Source organism: Periplaneta americana, chromosome 14, assembly GCF_040183065.1.
Source record: "Periplaneta americana isolate PAMFEO1 chromosome 14, P.americana_PAMFEO1_priV1, whole genome shotgun sequence".
NCBI lineage: Eukaryota > Metazoa > Arthropoda > Insecta > Blattodea > Blattidae > Periplaneta > Periplaneta americana.
Genome location: NC_091130.1, coordinates 60,524,813 through 60,543,945, shown reverse-complemented (window position 1 = coordinate 60,543,945; position 19,133 = coordinate 60,524,813). Strand labels below are relative to the sequence as shown.

The 19,133-nt window shown below is 37.2% G+C and overlaps 1 protein-coding gene across 2 annotated transcripts in view; it reads right to left on the bottom strand.

Moving 5' to 3' along the window:
* The window catches only part of Helz (Helicase with zinc finger), a 107,094-nt gene extending 90,281 nt beyond the window's left edge, over positions 1-16,813 (bottom strand). For both annotated transcript variants that reach the window (XM_069845384.1, XM_069845385.1), the window contains exons 1-4: positions 16,738-16,813; positions 15,815-16,586; positions 6,307-6,733; positions 5,227-5,424 (exon numbers count right to left, since the gene is read on the bottom strand). In XM_069845384.1, coding sequence (XP_069701485.1) covers positions 5,227-5,424; positions 6,307-6,733; positions 15,815-16,526 — 1,337 coding nt within the window. In that variant the 5' untranslated portion in view covers positions 16,527-16,586; positions 16,738-16,813. The remainder of the gene's footprint in view (positions 1-5,226; positions 5,425-6,306; positions 6,734-15,814; positions 16,587-16,737) is intronic.
* Positions 16,814-19,133: the final 2,320 nt, after the last annotated feature.

The window sequence follows — 19,133 nt, the reverse complement described above, 5'->3', positions numbered from 1 at the left end:
TCATGTTGCTAACACTATTTGGAGCTACTGGTATGCAAGAGAGCAGCTAAGTGGTAGAAACCCACAAATTACAAAAATACATTCTTATCAAATGTAAATATAAGGGAAAAATCCTTTTAATAGATTTACATTCTGTAGCCTATAAGCTATTCTAATAATTTTGTTATGACGGAATATTCTCAAATAATCACAAAATACTGGGATACAATACTCAAATTTTGATGCACAATCAGGACCAATCTCCATACTTTTTATCAAACAGAGAACACAATTCAACAAATATTAGTAATAAATCCCCTGTTGTGAATGGAGTAGTAGTACGGTATTTTTAACAAGAGGGGATAAGAGTTTGCTATATTCTGCCACCACCACATAAGACTCAAATCTCTACACAGAGAGAGAGAGACAGACAACTATATTCTTGTACTTGCAATGCCTTACCACATACACTCACATAAATTAGCAGACATGAATGGAAAAAAGAAATGTTCTATATGTAAGAAATATTTTGACTGAAAGTTTTAATAATTTTAAATTATTATTTAATTATATTCTGACATGTAGTTTGACAGTGCCAGTGCTGCCTATTTATAATAATTTATTTCATTTTGATATGCAAGTTCATAGGGGTCACTGTGTTACTTGGAGTTGTGTAACAAAATTAAACATAATTACAGTAGAATCCCTCTTAACAGACACCAAAGGGATAGGCTAGTTCCAGATACGAGATTTTGCCGAATAATTGAATAAAACCAGTATATACAGAAAAAAGTTCGTATTTCATGGTGCCAAATGTTGAAACTGAAGCCATATGAAGCTTATTTCTCTCCAACTTGCTCATAACTGAATGAACATAAAAACTGTGTGGATGTTCCTTATTAAAACATATCACACAGCATAAATAATACACTAATTCTAGATTCGAATATTCACTGAAAATGAAAGTTCGTGCGAACTTCCTAATGTGACAACTCTGATGGCCCTAACATAAGTAACTAAACATAAAAACTGTGAATTTTCTTTATTAAAACACATCACACAACACGAATAATACACAAATTTTAGGTTCGAATATTCACTGAAAATGACAGTTCATGCGAACTTCCTAATGTAGCAAAACTGACAGGCCAGACTGTGACAATCTGGCAGATTTAAACTTTTTTTTTTGTTCAGTCAAAAGTGCCATTGTTTTGGTATTGCTGGTTATTTGGATGCCGGTTACAAGGGATTTTACTGTATTAATAATTCATTAACATGCAATATACCTCTGATTGCAGTTCTGATTGATACATTTATTTATTATCCGGCAGTAAATCTCATTTGATGATACGTGTCAAGAGGAAGAAGAATTGTTTGTATACAGCTGAAATCTGATTGTGATTAATGTAATATGTAATGATTAGTCAGCGATCTATGTAGAGGAGGGGGAAAGGAACTGGCTACTGTATTCCATTATCTCCTGGCTTAGTTGCCTCATGAGAGATGCCTTATTGGTGTCTCTTATGAGGTTTCAACCATTCTTCGGGCTGCTGACTAAACTTACATACAACATGCAATAGGAAATCAAATTAATGCTTCTTTTTAAAGCAAAGTGTATATCATACGTATTACTCTGAAAAGATTTATTAAATCTATATACTTAGACTTCAACAAACAAAACTTGATAACACAATCTCAAGGGAAAAAATGGAACTCTCGGCATCATAATCCACAGTTAATTCCCGATTTACCACGCAAATCGTTTGTAGCTGGATTTAGATTGGCAACAGGCCATAACTTTTTGGCCAAACACCTGCATAGAATTGGAATATATCAGTCCCCGAACTGCCCATTGTGCAACTCAAACCAAGAAATGGATTTGGAACACCTCAAAATCTGTACTTCAGTGGCTGACCATGACAATATCTTTGAAAAATATTGGAGTGCAAGAGGTCAAATGACTTTATTGTCAAACATCTGGCATTAGAAAACAACAACAACACATTTATATTTCGAGTTCAGCCACCATGGCAGTCCGGTTGCTAGAGTGCTCAACTCATCCTGTGGATTTGATCACTAGCATACTCTCAATTTGTAACTTGTGTTGAGTAAGCCCGTGGTCCAGAGGAGTTTTCTCTGAGAACTCTGGTTGCTCTGTGACATCCAAGCAAATCTCCATCATCTCCTCTCATCGTAGATGTAGCATAGACTAGCCTCTGGCACAGCCTTGACTACACAACTGGCTTCATATGGGTGAACGACGAACAGTCAAGTACCCATCATTAGTAAAAAAAGGTTGAGAGAAATTCTTATGGAATGATTTCCACAATGAAAACTTGGAGTATACATGAGGGTTGTTTCGAAAGTAATGCTTCCTATTTATTTTTATTGAAACTACAACAGATACAGAGAACATAATAACACAATTAAATACAGCAAGATTTCAGCTACATACAGTTATTTTTCTAGTCACCATCATTCATTATGTATTTCTGTCAACGATGAACAAAAGCCTATATGCTGCACTTGCAAAAATCTGCATCAGCAGAGGCAAAGCCACTTTGTTACAGCTGCAATGACAGCATCCTTGTCTGGAAAATATTGCCCATGTAGTTCATCTTCTAACTGAACTATACAGTGGATGTGGTAGTTCAGTACAGGCAAATTTTGCAACATGCTCTGCGGTCGCGAAACTGGGCCTAGCCTTATCGTGTTGCAAGCGAAAGGTTTTCTTCTCTGGTACAACTCTGGAAATTCAGGCTTTCAGCTTAGCCAGCGTCTCCTTGTAGCATTCAGAATTGACAGTTTCTCCAGACTCAGTGCATCCAAAAGAATCATACCCCACCTATCCCAAAAGATTATCACTTTCACCACTGTTGAAATGAAATACCCATGACTTCACTCTGCTCGCATCCACTATATGGTCTCCATATACCTTTAGCAAGCTTTGATGAATAGTGACACTTGTGGCGGACAAGGTCGCAGTTGGGGTTTTTCCCCAAATTAGCCATTTACATCATTCCATCACCATTTCTCCATTTCATTATCATTCTGTAGCGTTCCCCAAACATCGGCCGGCAACGCATAGAGGCGGTTGGCCTAGGAATGAGTGGGGTTGCATGCTCGAAACCTGGACCAGAGAACCATAGTGTGGTCGGCTGGTGTGGGTTTGGGAATGCGTCACCAGAGGGATAGTGCAACAAATCTGAACAAGGTCGCAGTGCTGGGCCATAGTGGCCCCCCCTCCATTAAATTAAATTAAATTCAAGCTTTGATGGATGTAAACAAGTGCAATTTATTCGAAAGTGAGAAATTCAGTAACACATTTCAATTTCTTATCCATCTCTATGTCAGATGCCATTTAGATAGACTGCCCTGTTATTTGTCACATGACAACCAAACTAACAGGGCATTAGTATTTATTTTTTATTTTACTTGGTTATTTAATGACGCTGTATCAACTACGAGGTTATTTAGCGTCGATGGGATTGGTGATAGCAAGATGATATTTGACGAGATTCGCCAAAGATTACCTGACATTTGCCTTATAGTTGGGGAAAACCTCGGAAAAAACCCAACCAGGTTATCAGTCCAAGCGGGAATTGAACCCGCGCCCGAACAGAACTCTGGATAGGCAGGCAAGCGCCTCAGCTAACTGAGCTACGCCGGTGGCTGGGCATTAGTATGAAGGTTCAACCTTTACTACAACACCACTAACATCCGGCTCAGACATTATAGGCCAACACAAAAAAATTGGTGGCATTAATTTCGGAAAGACCCTCGTACAAAGAAATGTGGTAATATTATAAAATTAAAGTGTTAACATTCGTTTTCAGCTGGAATACAAATTATTCAAATTTTTAATTTATAAGCAACATCAACAAGATCTTAATCAGAAATGTCGTGAAATCACTGCTGGAAGCAGACTCCTCCAAATTTGCGATGATGGTTTACTTTCTTACAAAATCTTCCTTCTGTACTCTTTAGGCATGCCTGACGAGTCTTGCAGGAGGAGAAATATTCGACTTTGTTCGGAACAGAAACTTACTGACACTACAATCTGCATTACATATTATTAATCTCCCTCTTTCACCATTTTGAGCAGAGTAATCTGTTACACGATTAGAAGAAATGAAATACTCTAATAAAATAAAATATTAATTGACTTAAAATTTACTCTGTCACATGTTAAAAGTGTTAAAATTGTTAAAAAGGTATTTACCTTTGACAGACGGCCCGTTTCGACGCTATGTGTCGTCGTCTTCAGTGTCTCTTGAACCACTGGTGATCTTGACTCTGCGATGTGCAGTTGTCGATGGTACAGACAGCCAACCCCCACCATAGGAGCAACACACCCCCACCCCTACCATCGACAACTGCACATCGCAGAGTCAAGATCACCAGTGGTTCAAGAGACACTGAAGACGACAACACATAGCGTCGAAACGGGCCGTCTGTTGAAGGTAAATACCTTTTTAACAATTTTAACACTTTTAACGTGTGACAGAGTAAATTTTATGTTTTTAACAAAGTGTTAACGAGAACTTTAATCAATTAATTGACTTACTAAAATTCTATTTCACTAATGTTAGCTTCACCAAAATGCTTCAACGGAGCCGCCATTTTCATTTGACTATCTACGCGGTAAACAAATGATGATCGCAAAGCATGTTTTATAGTACAGTAAAGAATTTGCAGTTTGTAATGTTGGCAAACAAAGAAACAAATGGTAGGGACGTGGTAAAAACAGAAGAAAGTATATAAAGATTAGAAGAAATAAAGTGTTAGCTTCACCAAAACGTTTGAACGGAGCCACCACTTTCAGTTGACTTTCTATGCAGGAAACAAATGATGATTGCAAAGCATATTTTACAGTACCGTAAAGAATTTGCAGTTTGAAATGTTGGCAAACAAAGAAACAAATGCTAGAGAAGTGATAAAAATAAACAAATGCCAGGGAAGTGATAAAAAATCGTGATAAGCAGCCATGATTGGTTGAAACACGTCCTTTCATACTGTTTTATTGGTTAAAAGTAGTATGACGTAGTAAAAGTGTAATAGTCAAGATAATATATCTGTGTGTTATCTTTTCAAAGAAACTCTATTACACAATGTCAGGGTCTTTGATCCCTACAGCCTAGAGAATACAAATTTTCAAACATCTATAGAACAAAACCTTACAAAATAACAAAATTGCTGTTATCTGAAAAAATTTTTTATAGCCTCCTTCGAAATGAACGAACTTACCTTAGGAAGAAATGGTTTCTATGGGCATCTTGTAGCAAAGCTACTGCTCGCAGTAACCTGTAAGTCTCCAATGTGAATATCCATTCATGGTGGCTCACTTTAGATGATACTGTAGTCACAAGATCACTACTACAAGATTCTTCTATTCCTTCCAGTCTCTCCCTCATTACTTTCTCTGGACTTGGAGCTTGGACCCACCTATACAAATTTCAATTAAAACGTATAGACAAACTCGTAAATAACAATAAAGAAACATGTTATTTTATCAATGTTATCTGCCTGCAAAACTGAGGAAAACATCCTGAAACTTCAGAACTCTGAAAGTTGGTTATTTAACGACGCTGTATCAACTACTAGGTTATTTAGCATCGATATATCACTAACTGAGGAAATGAATATTAAGTTAAAAGACTAAAACATATATGCATATATTTCAATATAATATTTTTTACTAATATTGTTAGAACTATTTTCTCAAACGTAAAATCAGTTTAACTTTGGCATAATCTACAAATACGAAATATAAATGTCAATATTAGTTTACAATATCAACTGACATCATTCAATAGAGTTAAAAAATGTGAGATTCTATAGTTCTGTGTTTCCCCCCCCCCCCCCCCGTTATAGCATAAATCAGGTTTGTTTAAGGTTCCCATACATCCTGTAAAATACAGGAACATCCCTTTTTTCGTTAATGTGTCCTATTGTCTCGAAAGTGATCTTCAGGCCATGTTTGATAATTTCTGAAATACAACTGGAAAAGGTGTAGTCCTAGGTTTAGCCTCGAAAAGTTTTGTTATCAGATCTTAAGAATGTTTTTATGTAAATTCGAATTTTCAAGGAGGTGCTAGTTAAACCTAGATGGAGGCAGGTAACATTTCCAGTTGTTGCCATGGAATGGAATATTAATATTAAGATAAAACCAACCTAATTTGCTTTTCTACTAAGAATTATGCTGCCACATAACTTAAAATAGATTGTACTAAGTGAAATCTTCTTTTTATAAAAGACTTCACAAAACAATCTGAAACCGAATGAACTGAATTTGACGAAAGAAAAAGTATCTCAGAATTATTTTACCTTTCTAGAAGTTGTTCAGTGTAGGACTTCCCATACAGTTCTTTTTCACGTGCTCGCTGCAATTTCATCTGCCTATACTCAAACCGTTCCCGCCATTCAGCAAGTTCTTCACTGCCATGTGCTTCAACACACTGCGCACCATATCGGCAGGAACCAGCTCCATCCGCCCAGCTCTCGCACAGTGAATAGGCATCTGATGTAAGTCCACGAGGTGGTGGCCGCCATTTCCAATCTCTTCCTTCATCTGACATGATGATATTCTGATGGCTCTCTGACTGACAGTGTGCCCTTAACTCCATGCGGTCAGAAAACGTAAGACAGCAATAGCTGCACATAGGTTCACTTCCAGAATCTGATTCAGAACCTAGTAATCGTTTTTCTGTGCTGTCAGCATCTTCACTGATTTCATTCCCACCATGCATTGTTACTGTTCATATTAAAAGAAAATCACAGTTTGTCAGTTTCAATTTTGTAACATCAATACAACAAATTAGACCACACAAATACATACAAGGTACACAGACAACATGATTTCTTCAGTAATTATTATATTAAACAAATGTAGGAATGTGGAGTGTCCAAGGAAAAGACACTATATTTAAACAAGTCAGAATCTGAAACAAATGTACTCTTTTCGCAAATTATTTAGTAATGTGGACCACCAAACCAAGAAATATAACTACTGATCTTAAAGCAACAATGAAAAATTCCTTTAAAAAATTACGTAACTTGTTTGTAGAAAACTTAATGACAGTTAACATTACCAAATCTAACTACCAATTTTTTTTATTAAGAAAAAGGACATTGCAAATGAAGCTATGTTTTGATCAGCCACAAATTCAGTAAATACTTAGAGGTGATTTTTGATAAACTTAATTGGAATAAACATATAGAATCTTACTTACTTACTTACTTACAAATGGCTTTTAAGGAACCCGAAGGTTCATTGCCGCCCTCACATAAGCCCGCCAGCGGTCCCTATCCTGTGCAAGATTAATCCAGTCTCTATCATCATACCCCACCTCCCTCAAATCCATTTTAATATTATCCTCCCATCTACGTCTCGGCCTCCCTAAAGGTCTTTTCCCCTCCGGTCTCCCAACTAACACTCTATATGCATTTCTGGATTCGCCCATACGTGCTACATGCCCTGCCCATCTCAAACGTCTGGATTTCAAGTTCCTAATTATGTCAGGTGAAGAATACAATGCGTGCAGTTCTGTGTTGTGTAACTTTCTCCATTCTCCTGTAACTTCATCCCGCTTAGCCCCAAATATTTTCCTAAGCACCTTATTCTCAAACACCCTTAACCTATGTTCCTCTCTCAGTGTGAGAGTCCAAGTTTCACAGCCATATAGAACAACCGGTAATATAACTGTTTTATAAATTCTAACTTTCAGATTTTTGGACAGCAGACTGGATGATAAGAGCTTCTCAACCGAATAATAACAGGCATTTCCCATATTTATTCTGCGTTTAATTTCCTCCCGAGTGTCATTTACATTTGTTACTGTTGCTCCAAGATATTTGAATTTTTCCACCTCTTCGAAGGATAAATCTCCAATATTTATATTTCCATTTCGTACAATATTCCCGTCACGAGACATAATCATATACTTTGTCTTTTCGGGATTTACTTCCAAACCGATCGCTTTACTTGCTTCAAGTAAAATTTCCGTGTTTTCCCTAACCGTTTGTGTATTTTCTCCTAACATATTCACGTCATCTGCATAGACAAGAAGCTGATGTAGCCCGTTCAATTCCAAACCCTGCCTGTTATCCTGAACTTTCCTAATGGCATATTCTAAAGCGAAGTTAAAAAGTAAAGGTGATAGTGCATCTCCCTGCTTTAGCCAGCAGTGAATTGGAAAAGGATCAGATAGAAACTGACCTATACGGACTCTGCTGTATGTTTCACTGAGACACATTTTAATTAATCGAACTAGTTTCTTGGGAATACCAAATTCAATAAGAATATCATATAATACTTCCCTCTTAACCGAGTCATATGCCTTTTTGAAATCTATGAATAACTGATGTACTGTACCCTTATACTCCCATTTTTTCTCCATTATCTGCCGAATACAAAAAATCTGATCAATAGTCGATCTATTACGCCGAAAACCGCACTGATGATCCCCAATAATTTCATCTACGTACGGAGTTAATCTCCTCAAAAGAATATTGGACAAAATTTTGTACGACGTCAACAAAAGTGATATTCCTCGAAAGTTACCACAGTTCGTTTTGTCCCCCTTTTTAAAAATAGGTACAATTATGGACTCCTTCCATTGTTCTGGTACAATTTCCTTTTCCCAAATAGCAAGTACAAGTTTATAAATTTCGCTATATAATGCACTTCCACCCTCTTGTATTAATTCTGCTGGAATTTGATCGATACCTGGAAAACATATAGAATCTATAACATGAAAAGCTGAAAGTCGTTTATCACTTATAAAACGTGTAGCAGGCATGAATTGGGGATATTCAAGAAAAACTCTATTACTTATGTCTACATAAAACTAATAATTACATACTGCACGGTGAAGTTTTAACAACAAATCTTAAAAAGATAATCAATCTTCTTAATGTATCCAGCTGTTTGCTGACAACGTAAGTCTATGATTAATTACAGCAGCTGTCAAATCTTTTCCAATACCTGCATTGCAGCTAATAGTTCATCAGTCTCCTATTGAATATGAACCAGAAAAGAATGCTATTATTCAGTGCGAAAAACTGATCAAACTTACTTCCATTTAGCAACTGGGAGCAACGAAACTTCATAGTTAACTTTAAATTTCAGGAAAAAATTCTCTCAAAGTACATGAAAGTAAGAACAGAATAAATCTTGCAACAAATAAAGAAAAGCTAATTCATAAAACTAAACCTCCACAAGCAATAGAAATAGAGTAATTTGGACCTGGTTGAAGATACCAAAAAAAAAAAAAAAAGTGCCACTCCAAAAGATATCCTAAAATTGCTGGCATTGGAAACTATTCATAGGTCTAGTAGATTTCCTAACAAAGAATGGCTCCATATTTACACTGGTGGATTCCTACTGTCCAACCAAAATGGAGCAGGTCCTGGTGCTACATGTCTAATTTTATTGTTTTATAAATCTTTAGGTCATGGAGCTACAAATTTGTATAGAGAAGATGAAGACATCTATTCGACATTTTAAAATCTGTTGTACCACTATCTCTTATTTTCAACAAGCTGTTATATTTAGATATTCTAAAGCAACTGTTACTGCTGTGACAACCAACCTGTCATCTAAAAGTAAAAAAAATAAAATAAAATAATGCTATAACAACCAATCTGTCACCTAAAAGTAAAAAAATAACCGACTGCTGGAAAATTATATGCCATCTGATGAAGCTTACCAGAAGGATAACTTTTCAATGGGTACACACTGTGGATTATCTGGTGTTGCTAAGAGAAATAATAATATTATAAAATCCCATGTCATCTTTGCCCTTTCCCAACAGTTATAAGATTAATTCTGCATATAATTTCCTCCTGAGTGTAATTTGTATTTGTTACTGTTGCTCCAAGATATTTGAATTTTTCCACCTCTTCGAAGGATAAATTTCCAATTTTTTATATTCCTATTTCATATACAAAGCGCATCCAGGAAGTAAGTTTCCCGATGATTTTTTCCCCTTGAAAGTAAACGTAATTAGCCGTGTCAATTGCGCATGCGTAACAGATCTATGACGTATCAATCATATGCCAGCCAGACAGGTCCCGCCTGGTGCCAGTAGCGAGGCAGCAGTGGTCCAAAATGGAAGCTCTTATTCCTTCTCCCGCCGCCTGTGAGGTTCAGTCGGTGATAAAGTTCTTTAATGCAAAAAGCATTGCGCCAATTGAAATTCATCGGCAGCTCTGTCAGGTCTATGGGCCGAACATCATGAGTAAGCAGATGGTGCGTCGCTGGTGTAGGCAGTTTTCCAAAGGTCGTCAAAGTGTCCATGATGAAGAGCGCAGTGGGCGACCGTCCCTCATCAATGATGATGGTGCGGCAGTGCATCATGGAGAACCGTCGCTTCACGATTATGGAGTTGAGCAGCCATTTTCCGCAGATATCACGATCCTTCTTGCATGTGATTGTCACTAAGCACCTGCTGTTCAAAAAAGTGTGTGCCAGGTGGGTGCTGAAAAACCTGCCACCCGAACACAAAATGCAACGTTTAGGAGCAGCAATGACATTTCTGCAATGGTATCACGATGACGGCGACGAGTTCCTCGACAGGATCGTCACGGGCGATGAGACTTGGATTTTGCACTTCACCCCGGAAACCAAATGCATTGGCAGCATAGTGGATCTCTGGTCAGGACGAAATTCAAACAGACGCTGTCGGTACGGAAAGTGATGTCCATGGTGTTCTGGGACAGGAAGGGCGAAAATTGCGACGTGCCATTCAAAACAAGAGGCGTGGAATGCTTAGGCCTACTGCAGGTGTTGTGCTCCTCCATGACAATGCTCGTCCACATACGGCTCGGCGCACAGCAGCTGTTTTGACGGAATTTGGCTGGGAGTTGTTTCATCATCCATCCTACAGTCCTGATCTTGCTCCCAGCGATTTTCACGTTTTCTTGCACCTCAAGAAATTCCTGTCCTCTGGTGAGCGTTTTGGCAACGATGAAGAGATGAAGACGTCTGTCATACGCTGGTTCCATTCACAGGCGGCAGAGTTCTACGACAGAAGGATACGAAAGTTGACCCCACGATACGACATGTGTTCCAATTCTGATGGTGGCTATGTTGAAAAATAGCTGAAACATTGCTGTACCTGTTGCCAATAAATGTTTTCCTGAAAGTGTGTATTCTTTTTTTAAAAAAAAAACAGGGAAACTTACTTTCTGGATGCGCCTCGTAATATTCTGGTCACGAGACATGATATATTTTGTCTTCTCAGAATTTACTTCCAAACCTATCGCTTTACTTGCTTCAAGTTAAATTTCTGTGTTTTCCCTAAGTTACTACAGTTAGTCTTGTCCCCCTTCTTAAAAGTAGTTGCAATTATGGACTCCTTCCATTGTTCTGTTAGAATTTCCTTTTCCCAAATAGCAAGTACAAGACTATAATTTTCGCTACATTATGCATTTTCACTCTCTTGCATTAATTCTGCTGGAATTTGATCGATACCTGGAGACTTGTACTTTTTCAGATTTTCTATCGCAATTTCGACTTCAGAAAATGTGGGTTCGGGTATAAATGGCTCAGCAGTTTGTATTTAAATTTCGTCCCGATCATCTCTATTTGGCCTATGTACATTTAGTAGTTGCCAAAATAGTTTTTCCATCTGTTCAGGACTGAATGAGAGTCTGCAAGCAAGTCACCATTGTCATCATCCTTGATCACGTTTACCCTTGCCTGATATCTGTTCTTAAATTCCTTTATACCCTTATATAAATCTCGAATGTTTTTATTCTTACTATTTGTTTCTCCCTCATTCAGTTTTTCCTTCAAGTAACCTCTCTCTTTATTCCTAAGTGTACGTCTTGCTTCCCGTCTTTCATTGAAATTCTCATCTCTATTCACCTCAAGTGAATTCTGTAAGAATTTCAATTTTGCCTGTTTCCTTCTTTCTACTACCATGGAACAATCTTCATCAAAACACGGTTTCTTTTTCTTAGTTTCATAATAACCTATGCTCTGCTCAGCTGCACTTTGATACTATTTCTGATATTTTCCCACACACTATCAACATCTAACTCTTTCTCAACTTCGTTGAAGCTTCCTAAAGTGGCAAATAGGTGTTTAAAAATAGGGGGTGACTTCTCACTCACCATGTAAAATAATAACAAAATTTGGGCCATCTGAATTTTCCAAGTTCCAGTTATAACATACTGTGCATGCTCAGTACTTCAAAGTGGTAGTACACATGCAATCACTTTGGCAGCTATTGAAAATCATTTTACTTCGATTGTTGTCACAAGCTGCGAGGCATTTTAAAAGATGCGAAGAAAATTAGTCTATTCCTAATAGTAGATGGGCAGTAAAATATAACGATGGTAAATGAAATGTAAATGGCATAATGAAAAAAAAACAATCTTCCGCACCAGAATTTGAATCCTCAACCTTCTGGCTTACGAGCAGGCACGATAGCACAAAGCTATCAGAACGATTGAATAGAAGTGTCATACTCGGGATAATCATATTAAGTATACTGCTCGTGTTCGTTTACTGAATAGCTTTTCATCATTAATTTGACCTTACTTTCTGACTAATTTCACGCCTCTTGCATTAGTTGTGACAGTATACCTTACTGTAAAACTGTTGAAATAATACTGGGATGAAAACTGTTGTTAAATCATATCATTATTATTATTATTATCATCATCATCATTGCCACAGACATCATTAGATGTGTAGCCTATAAACATTAATAGTCATTACATCGAACTAAGTAGTGGAGCTATATTTACTTCACAGGCAGACCAGAGAGAATGGAGGCTTCAACTAATTGCTGTGATACAAAATGGCTTTGCAGTTTCAGAGGTGAGCCGTAGACACAGAATTTCTCATTGTACGGCGAAAAGATGGGCTCATCATTATTGGAATCATGGGGAGATTGGTAGACGTCCTGGTTCTGGACATCCACATGTTTCAAGCAGGAGACAGGACGAAGCTTTGGGCAGGGAGTGTTTTGAGGACCCTTCCGCTCTGATCGTCAACTCAGCATTGTCTCACTTTCCGGGCTGTTTACGAATGGTTATTAACCGCCTGAGAACAGATTATATTAGATGCCACCGGGCAGTGACTACAGAAGAACTGACAAGAGGAACAAGCTATAGACCACCTCGTCTTTGTAACTGTCCTAGATGACTCTTTCGATTGAACGAAAGTGATTTTCTCTGAAGAAACTGCCATCTTGACTGATTACAGCAGACCTATTGGAGTATATCGAGAGCCCACTCACAAGTATGATCCGCGATATGTGAACCAATGTGACAGGTCGGGACGCGTGTCATGCTGGGGCTGGATATCTCAGGACGGGGCAGGTGTCTTAAGAGAGGATCTATGGCTGCTTGGATTTGGCGCAGTATACTGTAGATACATTTTGGAGAATGTGTCCCTTCCATCTGCCCGGGAACATTATCCCCAAGAAACATTGTTGTTTCAGCAGGATATCTTTTCAACAGGCACACAGCATAGGCGAGTCAAGCTTGGTTCTCAGGGAGGCCCTGAATCGAAGTGATCGTCTGGCTGCCTAAGTCGTCAGATTTGAACGTAATACAGAATATTGAGAGGAGGCGTGAGTTGTTCGAAAATGAGCCCCCTCAGAATCTCGACACCTGGCAAGACCTCGCCCAGGATTGGGGCTATTTCCACCAGCTCGTCGATGCCATGCCTCGTAAGGTCAAAGCAGTTGCTGAAGTAGATGGGTGGTGAATGAGGTATTCGATTCACCATTTTTGTTTAATTTTATTTTCGTTATTATGATTATTTTTTTATTTGGAAGACAAATTGGATCTTCCCATTAATTTTTCTTTTTTTACTGTACTTTGCAGGGTCAAGCCAAATAAAATCCCACAAGATATGGGACATAATTGTTCCACATACGAAAAACAAAATCAAACTTCGATTGCAAGTGTCTGCACAATAATTAATGTGTTGTTTTTTTTCTAATGCCAGGCATTTGACAATAAAGTCATTTGACCTCTTGCACTCCAATATTTTTCAAAGATATTATCATGGTCAGCCACTGAAGCACAGATTTTGAGGTGTTCCGAATCCATTTCTTGGTTTGAGTTGCACAACGGGCAGTTAGGGGACTGATATATTTCAATTCTATGCAGATGTTTGGCCAAACAGTCATGACCTGTTGTGTAAAAAAAATCCTGCCGCCAATGTGACCCAAACCCATACTCTTCTGCTCGACAGTCAGACAAAGTTAAGTTACATAACAGCCTGAGCTATTACGACGAGGCAGAAACCTTCTCCTCCACACAGTAGGCCTATGTCGATCTCCTCATGATCAACAGTCCAAGTCCTATGTTATACTGACAGGGAACGTGAATTGTGCTCTGTAAGGATGTGAGTCAGCCAAATTTTGTTTCTGGGTCTGTACAGTAGCTACACGTATTATTAAGTAAATAATCTAAAAGACACATTTTCTCGACTTTTAAATATTTCATTGGTAATATTTCTTAGATTCAAACACATTATATTGCAATATATAGCTTAATTACTTGTTGCAGAATATATCGCACTAAGTACATCTCTAAAATCCACTGCGTTTTTTTTTTTTTTTTTAATTTTGCAGAAGAAAGAAAAAACATTGTCATTTTTAATTCCTTTGATTTTCTAAGCTACTTTCGGTATAATTACATCACTTTCCTTGTAATGGTTGAAATTATACTGAAAGTAGCTTTGAAAATCAAGAGAATGAAAAGTGACATTGCTTTTTCTTTTTCCTGCAAAATCTTTTCAAAAACACATATTAGATTTTGGAGACACAGCGGCAATATAAAATTCACGTTAATTTCACAATCTACTGGAGATTTTCGGAATTCCCTACAAACCAATCAACTAATAAGTAGCCTACAAGTTAGCTTATGAAAATGGTCACACATAAGGTGGCAGCTGCACATACTTTTTTTCGTCAAAACTTTTAAGTTGTATATGTGGGATAAAATTACATGCTGTGCTTGGAATATTAGAATAAAGAATGATCAGACATTTTTTCACAACACTTAACATTGATCCTAAAAGGTTCCAGTGAGAAGTGGGGCAAAGACATAAGTTAAGATATCTATATAAATTATAGCTTAGAAGTAATATTTGGTAATTTTCCAGAAACACTATAATGAAGGCATTTATTTTATATTGCTTCACTGTCTTCTGTCAGATATATAGCCAGTGCTTTTTTTTTCAGCCGGTACACAATGGTATGCAGTACCGGTACCTTTCATCTTTGAACTTTTTAAAATTAATATTTCTCTTATACAATGACAAAATAAGCCGTACAATCGGCAGCAGTCAAAACCGGGAAGCTATGATTACACTAAGAAGTTGCCCGTAACAATATGATAACTTACCTGTATATCATGTCTGGAATTCTTGACTGTTAACGGTATATTATTTTGTAACAAATACAGGTAAGTATCAAACGATTTTTACCTTGTGTCTGCAAATTAAAACCACATGCTGATCACTATAGACTATACATCTCACAGAATCCAGTGAAGCAAAATAAAATTATGCCTTCTTTGGTGTACCTCTTCTGGAGAAGCACCGTAGCTGCAAACTAAAACCACGTGTTTATCACGAATATACGCCTACATCTCACAAAGCCAGTGAAGCATAAGAAAATGGTCTTTTCTTTAGTGTACCTAGTTTTTCTGGAGAATTGCTCTTTAATGTGTTCTAAGAACATCTTTCCTGCAAATAAAACTGCTCATAGACTAACAAGTTTTAGAAGTTGGTCAATAACACGATTTTAACCTAATCACACATAACTTATACTAACTACGCAAACTTAAGACAAAATACACTTACCATTAGCAATCTGTTGCTGGAAATTATTTGATCTAATGCTGTCTTCAGGTTCCATTGCGTTCACTAACTCTACAGGATGTTTCCTCCTCGCTGGTATCACGTTGGGAAGAGTATTCTCTCGGAGCTGTTCATGATCATTTGATTCACCAATCAGTTCAACCGGATGTTTTCGTTGTCTTCGTGGTCTCTCAGATAGCCCTATACCTGTCCACGATTCGAATCGCGAATCCAATGCTAGCAGTTCTTCGTCTAATCTCTGTTGTGGAATTAGGTTTCTATGATTTGTAGTTGTTTTTTGGCCATTGGCCATCTGAAGTACAATTCTTAGTCGTTCTAACATTTTCAAAGCTTCCGGTTGATTTGTTGCTCCGCCACCTGCAGCCAACCACTCGCGAGCAGCGGCTTCTGCTTCACTAAACCTACGTAAGGAAAACAAAGCATGCACCAATCGTCTTCGAGCCCTCGCCCCATTATTACTACCACATTCGGCGTCCGCCAATAGTTTAATAATGCGACGGCAGTCCGACACAACTGCCTCATGTCTGCCTAGTTCCAAACAACATTCTGAACGCCCCAACAAAAATCCAACAACCCTCTCCTTAGGTGTTCCATTGTTCAAAGCAGGTCCTAATAGCTGGTCAAACAGTTCTGCTGCACGAACCCACTCTCTGCGTCGTAGAAATTCATGGGCTTGAGCTTCTGTATCGTTCATGGTTGTATCACAATCAAAATCATTGGAATCCGTTGAATAAATCTTTACACGATATTCATCCTAAAATATGAAACAAAAACTTGATCTAAGATTTAGTTCATGTATATCATCACACATTTCGAATAACTTCAGTATTAACCCATTAAACAATTCCATAACATTCTCTACACTTAATGAGCAATATTTAACAGTCAGTAAGTCTGAAACTTACACGTATTATGTGATAATTACGAGTTTACTTCAATCCTCCACCTAACCCTTGCCGCCATTTTGCTTATACAACTTTGTACAGAAATAACAAAATATTTGCATCATTATCAATGACGGCTGTACAGTCTTTGAAAAATTGTAATTTACGACACATTCATGTTTTCAAAATGCAATATATCGTAAAATTGCATGTCTCAGTTAACGAATGAATAAATTTTATTCTATCGGCCTACCACATTAAATTCAATTTGTAAAAGTCCGCAATAAAAATTACAAACAAAGTTACTTGATTACTACTGTGTGTAACATTTTGAGACTTCTGTACATTCCACCACAGGAATAATACACTGTGATGTCTAATGATTACCCAGATAACAATTGTCTTTACATTTATTTATAATCATAATATGATAATAAATATTGTTACCAATTCATAAATGATAAGTATGTCAAATGTCACTTCTTCTAAATGTAATACTAAGTAGCACACAACACATCTTTGTGACTGCCACAGTGGTGACTGCTTCAAAAGTACGCTGCAGAAGGTCGTGAAATCGAGTATGACTCATTGTCAGTAAATGGAGACAATAAATAAAAAATATGAGTAATAAAGAATGATGAAGGCCTGTAAGTCTCACAGATCTCTTATGATTCCAAAAACATCACTTGGAATTAAGACTATTTTTATTTAGAACCCATTAAAAACGTTGTCATCAATGAACATTCCTGTGATGAAATAGAAGTTCCTCTCTTGGCCACCGAAAGAAATATATATTTGACACAATACTTCAATTGTCAGAATTCATTGAATAAATAGTCCGTATGCAAGATGCATGTAATTTTATTTTATCAACAATACTGTTTATGTATTGTGAATTGAGCAATCATTGTGAGCTACTTAACACGTTTCAAGTTTAGCTCTACCAATATTTTATAGATATTAATTTTACCAGAAAATGTATGGTGGAAACACTGCCAGAAATTACTCTGTTGGTAATTTCGGATTACAAGATATTGTGTAATATAGTGTTAACTTACCTGCAGTACTGAAGGAGCTGATCTTCTGGTCAGAGGCAGCTTGTGCGTGGATTCGAATCACACTTTAGCTGATTACCTAGTTGGAATTTTTTCGAAGTTTTCCCCAACTATAAGGCAATCCATGGCTGTTACCCATTCAATGAACGTAGTTTAGCTCATATCATATCCATTTCATTTCAAGAAACCAAAGCACTAACTCGGTCCATATTTTTAGTCTTCAATGCCATGAGTTTCTGCTAATTGCGAGATGTGTATGCATATCGTTTTTGTGGAAATTGTAATGCCATTTCTAAAATTTTCTCATCTCATCTCGGGTGTAACATTGATCAATATCCTATGGTGCACTCTAGGCAACAACTCTTCTGTCAGTAAATTGGTTTACACATCTGGCTTCACTTTATATGGGTGGATGACGAACCCCCATAAAAAAAATGTACGTACCCATTCCAAGATATGGGCCACTAATTGAGGCTATTTTTCTCTCTGAGAGCACTTTCTTTTATTTTCTATATATGGTATAACTTCTTTTTGAGAACACCTATCTAGTAGGTTTTTTTTTTTTTCCATAGTTAAAGGCACAAAATGACGTTTTGCTGTTTTCATGTTGTTCTGCCGAAGCAACAACACTCAATTTATAATTATCAGGGTATGGAAATCGTGCATGTCTGTCATACTAGTATCATCATTATAATCATCGGCTCAACAACCCTTTAAAGATTCTGGCCTTCTGCAGAGTCTTTTGTCATTCCTCTCTGATTCTAGCTTTAGCCATCCAATTATGTATTGCAATCATTCTCAGCATCTTCTCATCTATCTCTTGGTCTTCCTCTAGGTCTACTAGTCCCTGGATCAGATGAGAAGGCATTCTTCACTAGTCTTGTCTCCTCCATCCTTAGCACACGTCCAGTCCATTACAAACTACCAATTTTGATAAATATCATAATATCAGACTCTCTGTACAAATCATGTAATTTATTATTATATTGTTTCTTGGTCACATTAACACTTGTTTAAAACTTGAAACTATATTATTACATCTAGCTACATACTGGTATGTATTTTCCTAAAAAGGCACCAGTTCACAAAATAATAAATGACCCTGGGGTTGCTGAAAATCAAAATGTAAATTTCTCACAATTTACAGAAAAAAAATTGAACAAGGTTCTATGTATAAAGTTCATGAGCAGAAAATTACAGAATGAATCATTAGCTGAAATACAAGAAGGCTTTTAGTTAGTCAGTGGCGTATACTGGTTAAAGGGTTTGGGCTACCGCTGACCCTATTATTACACTAAATATATCTAACAATTACTTTAATTTTAATTACTATGGTAAAACTAATAATACAAAATTATTACA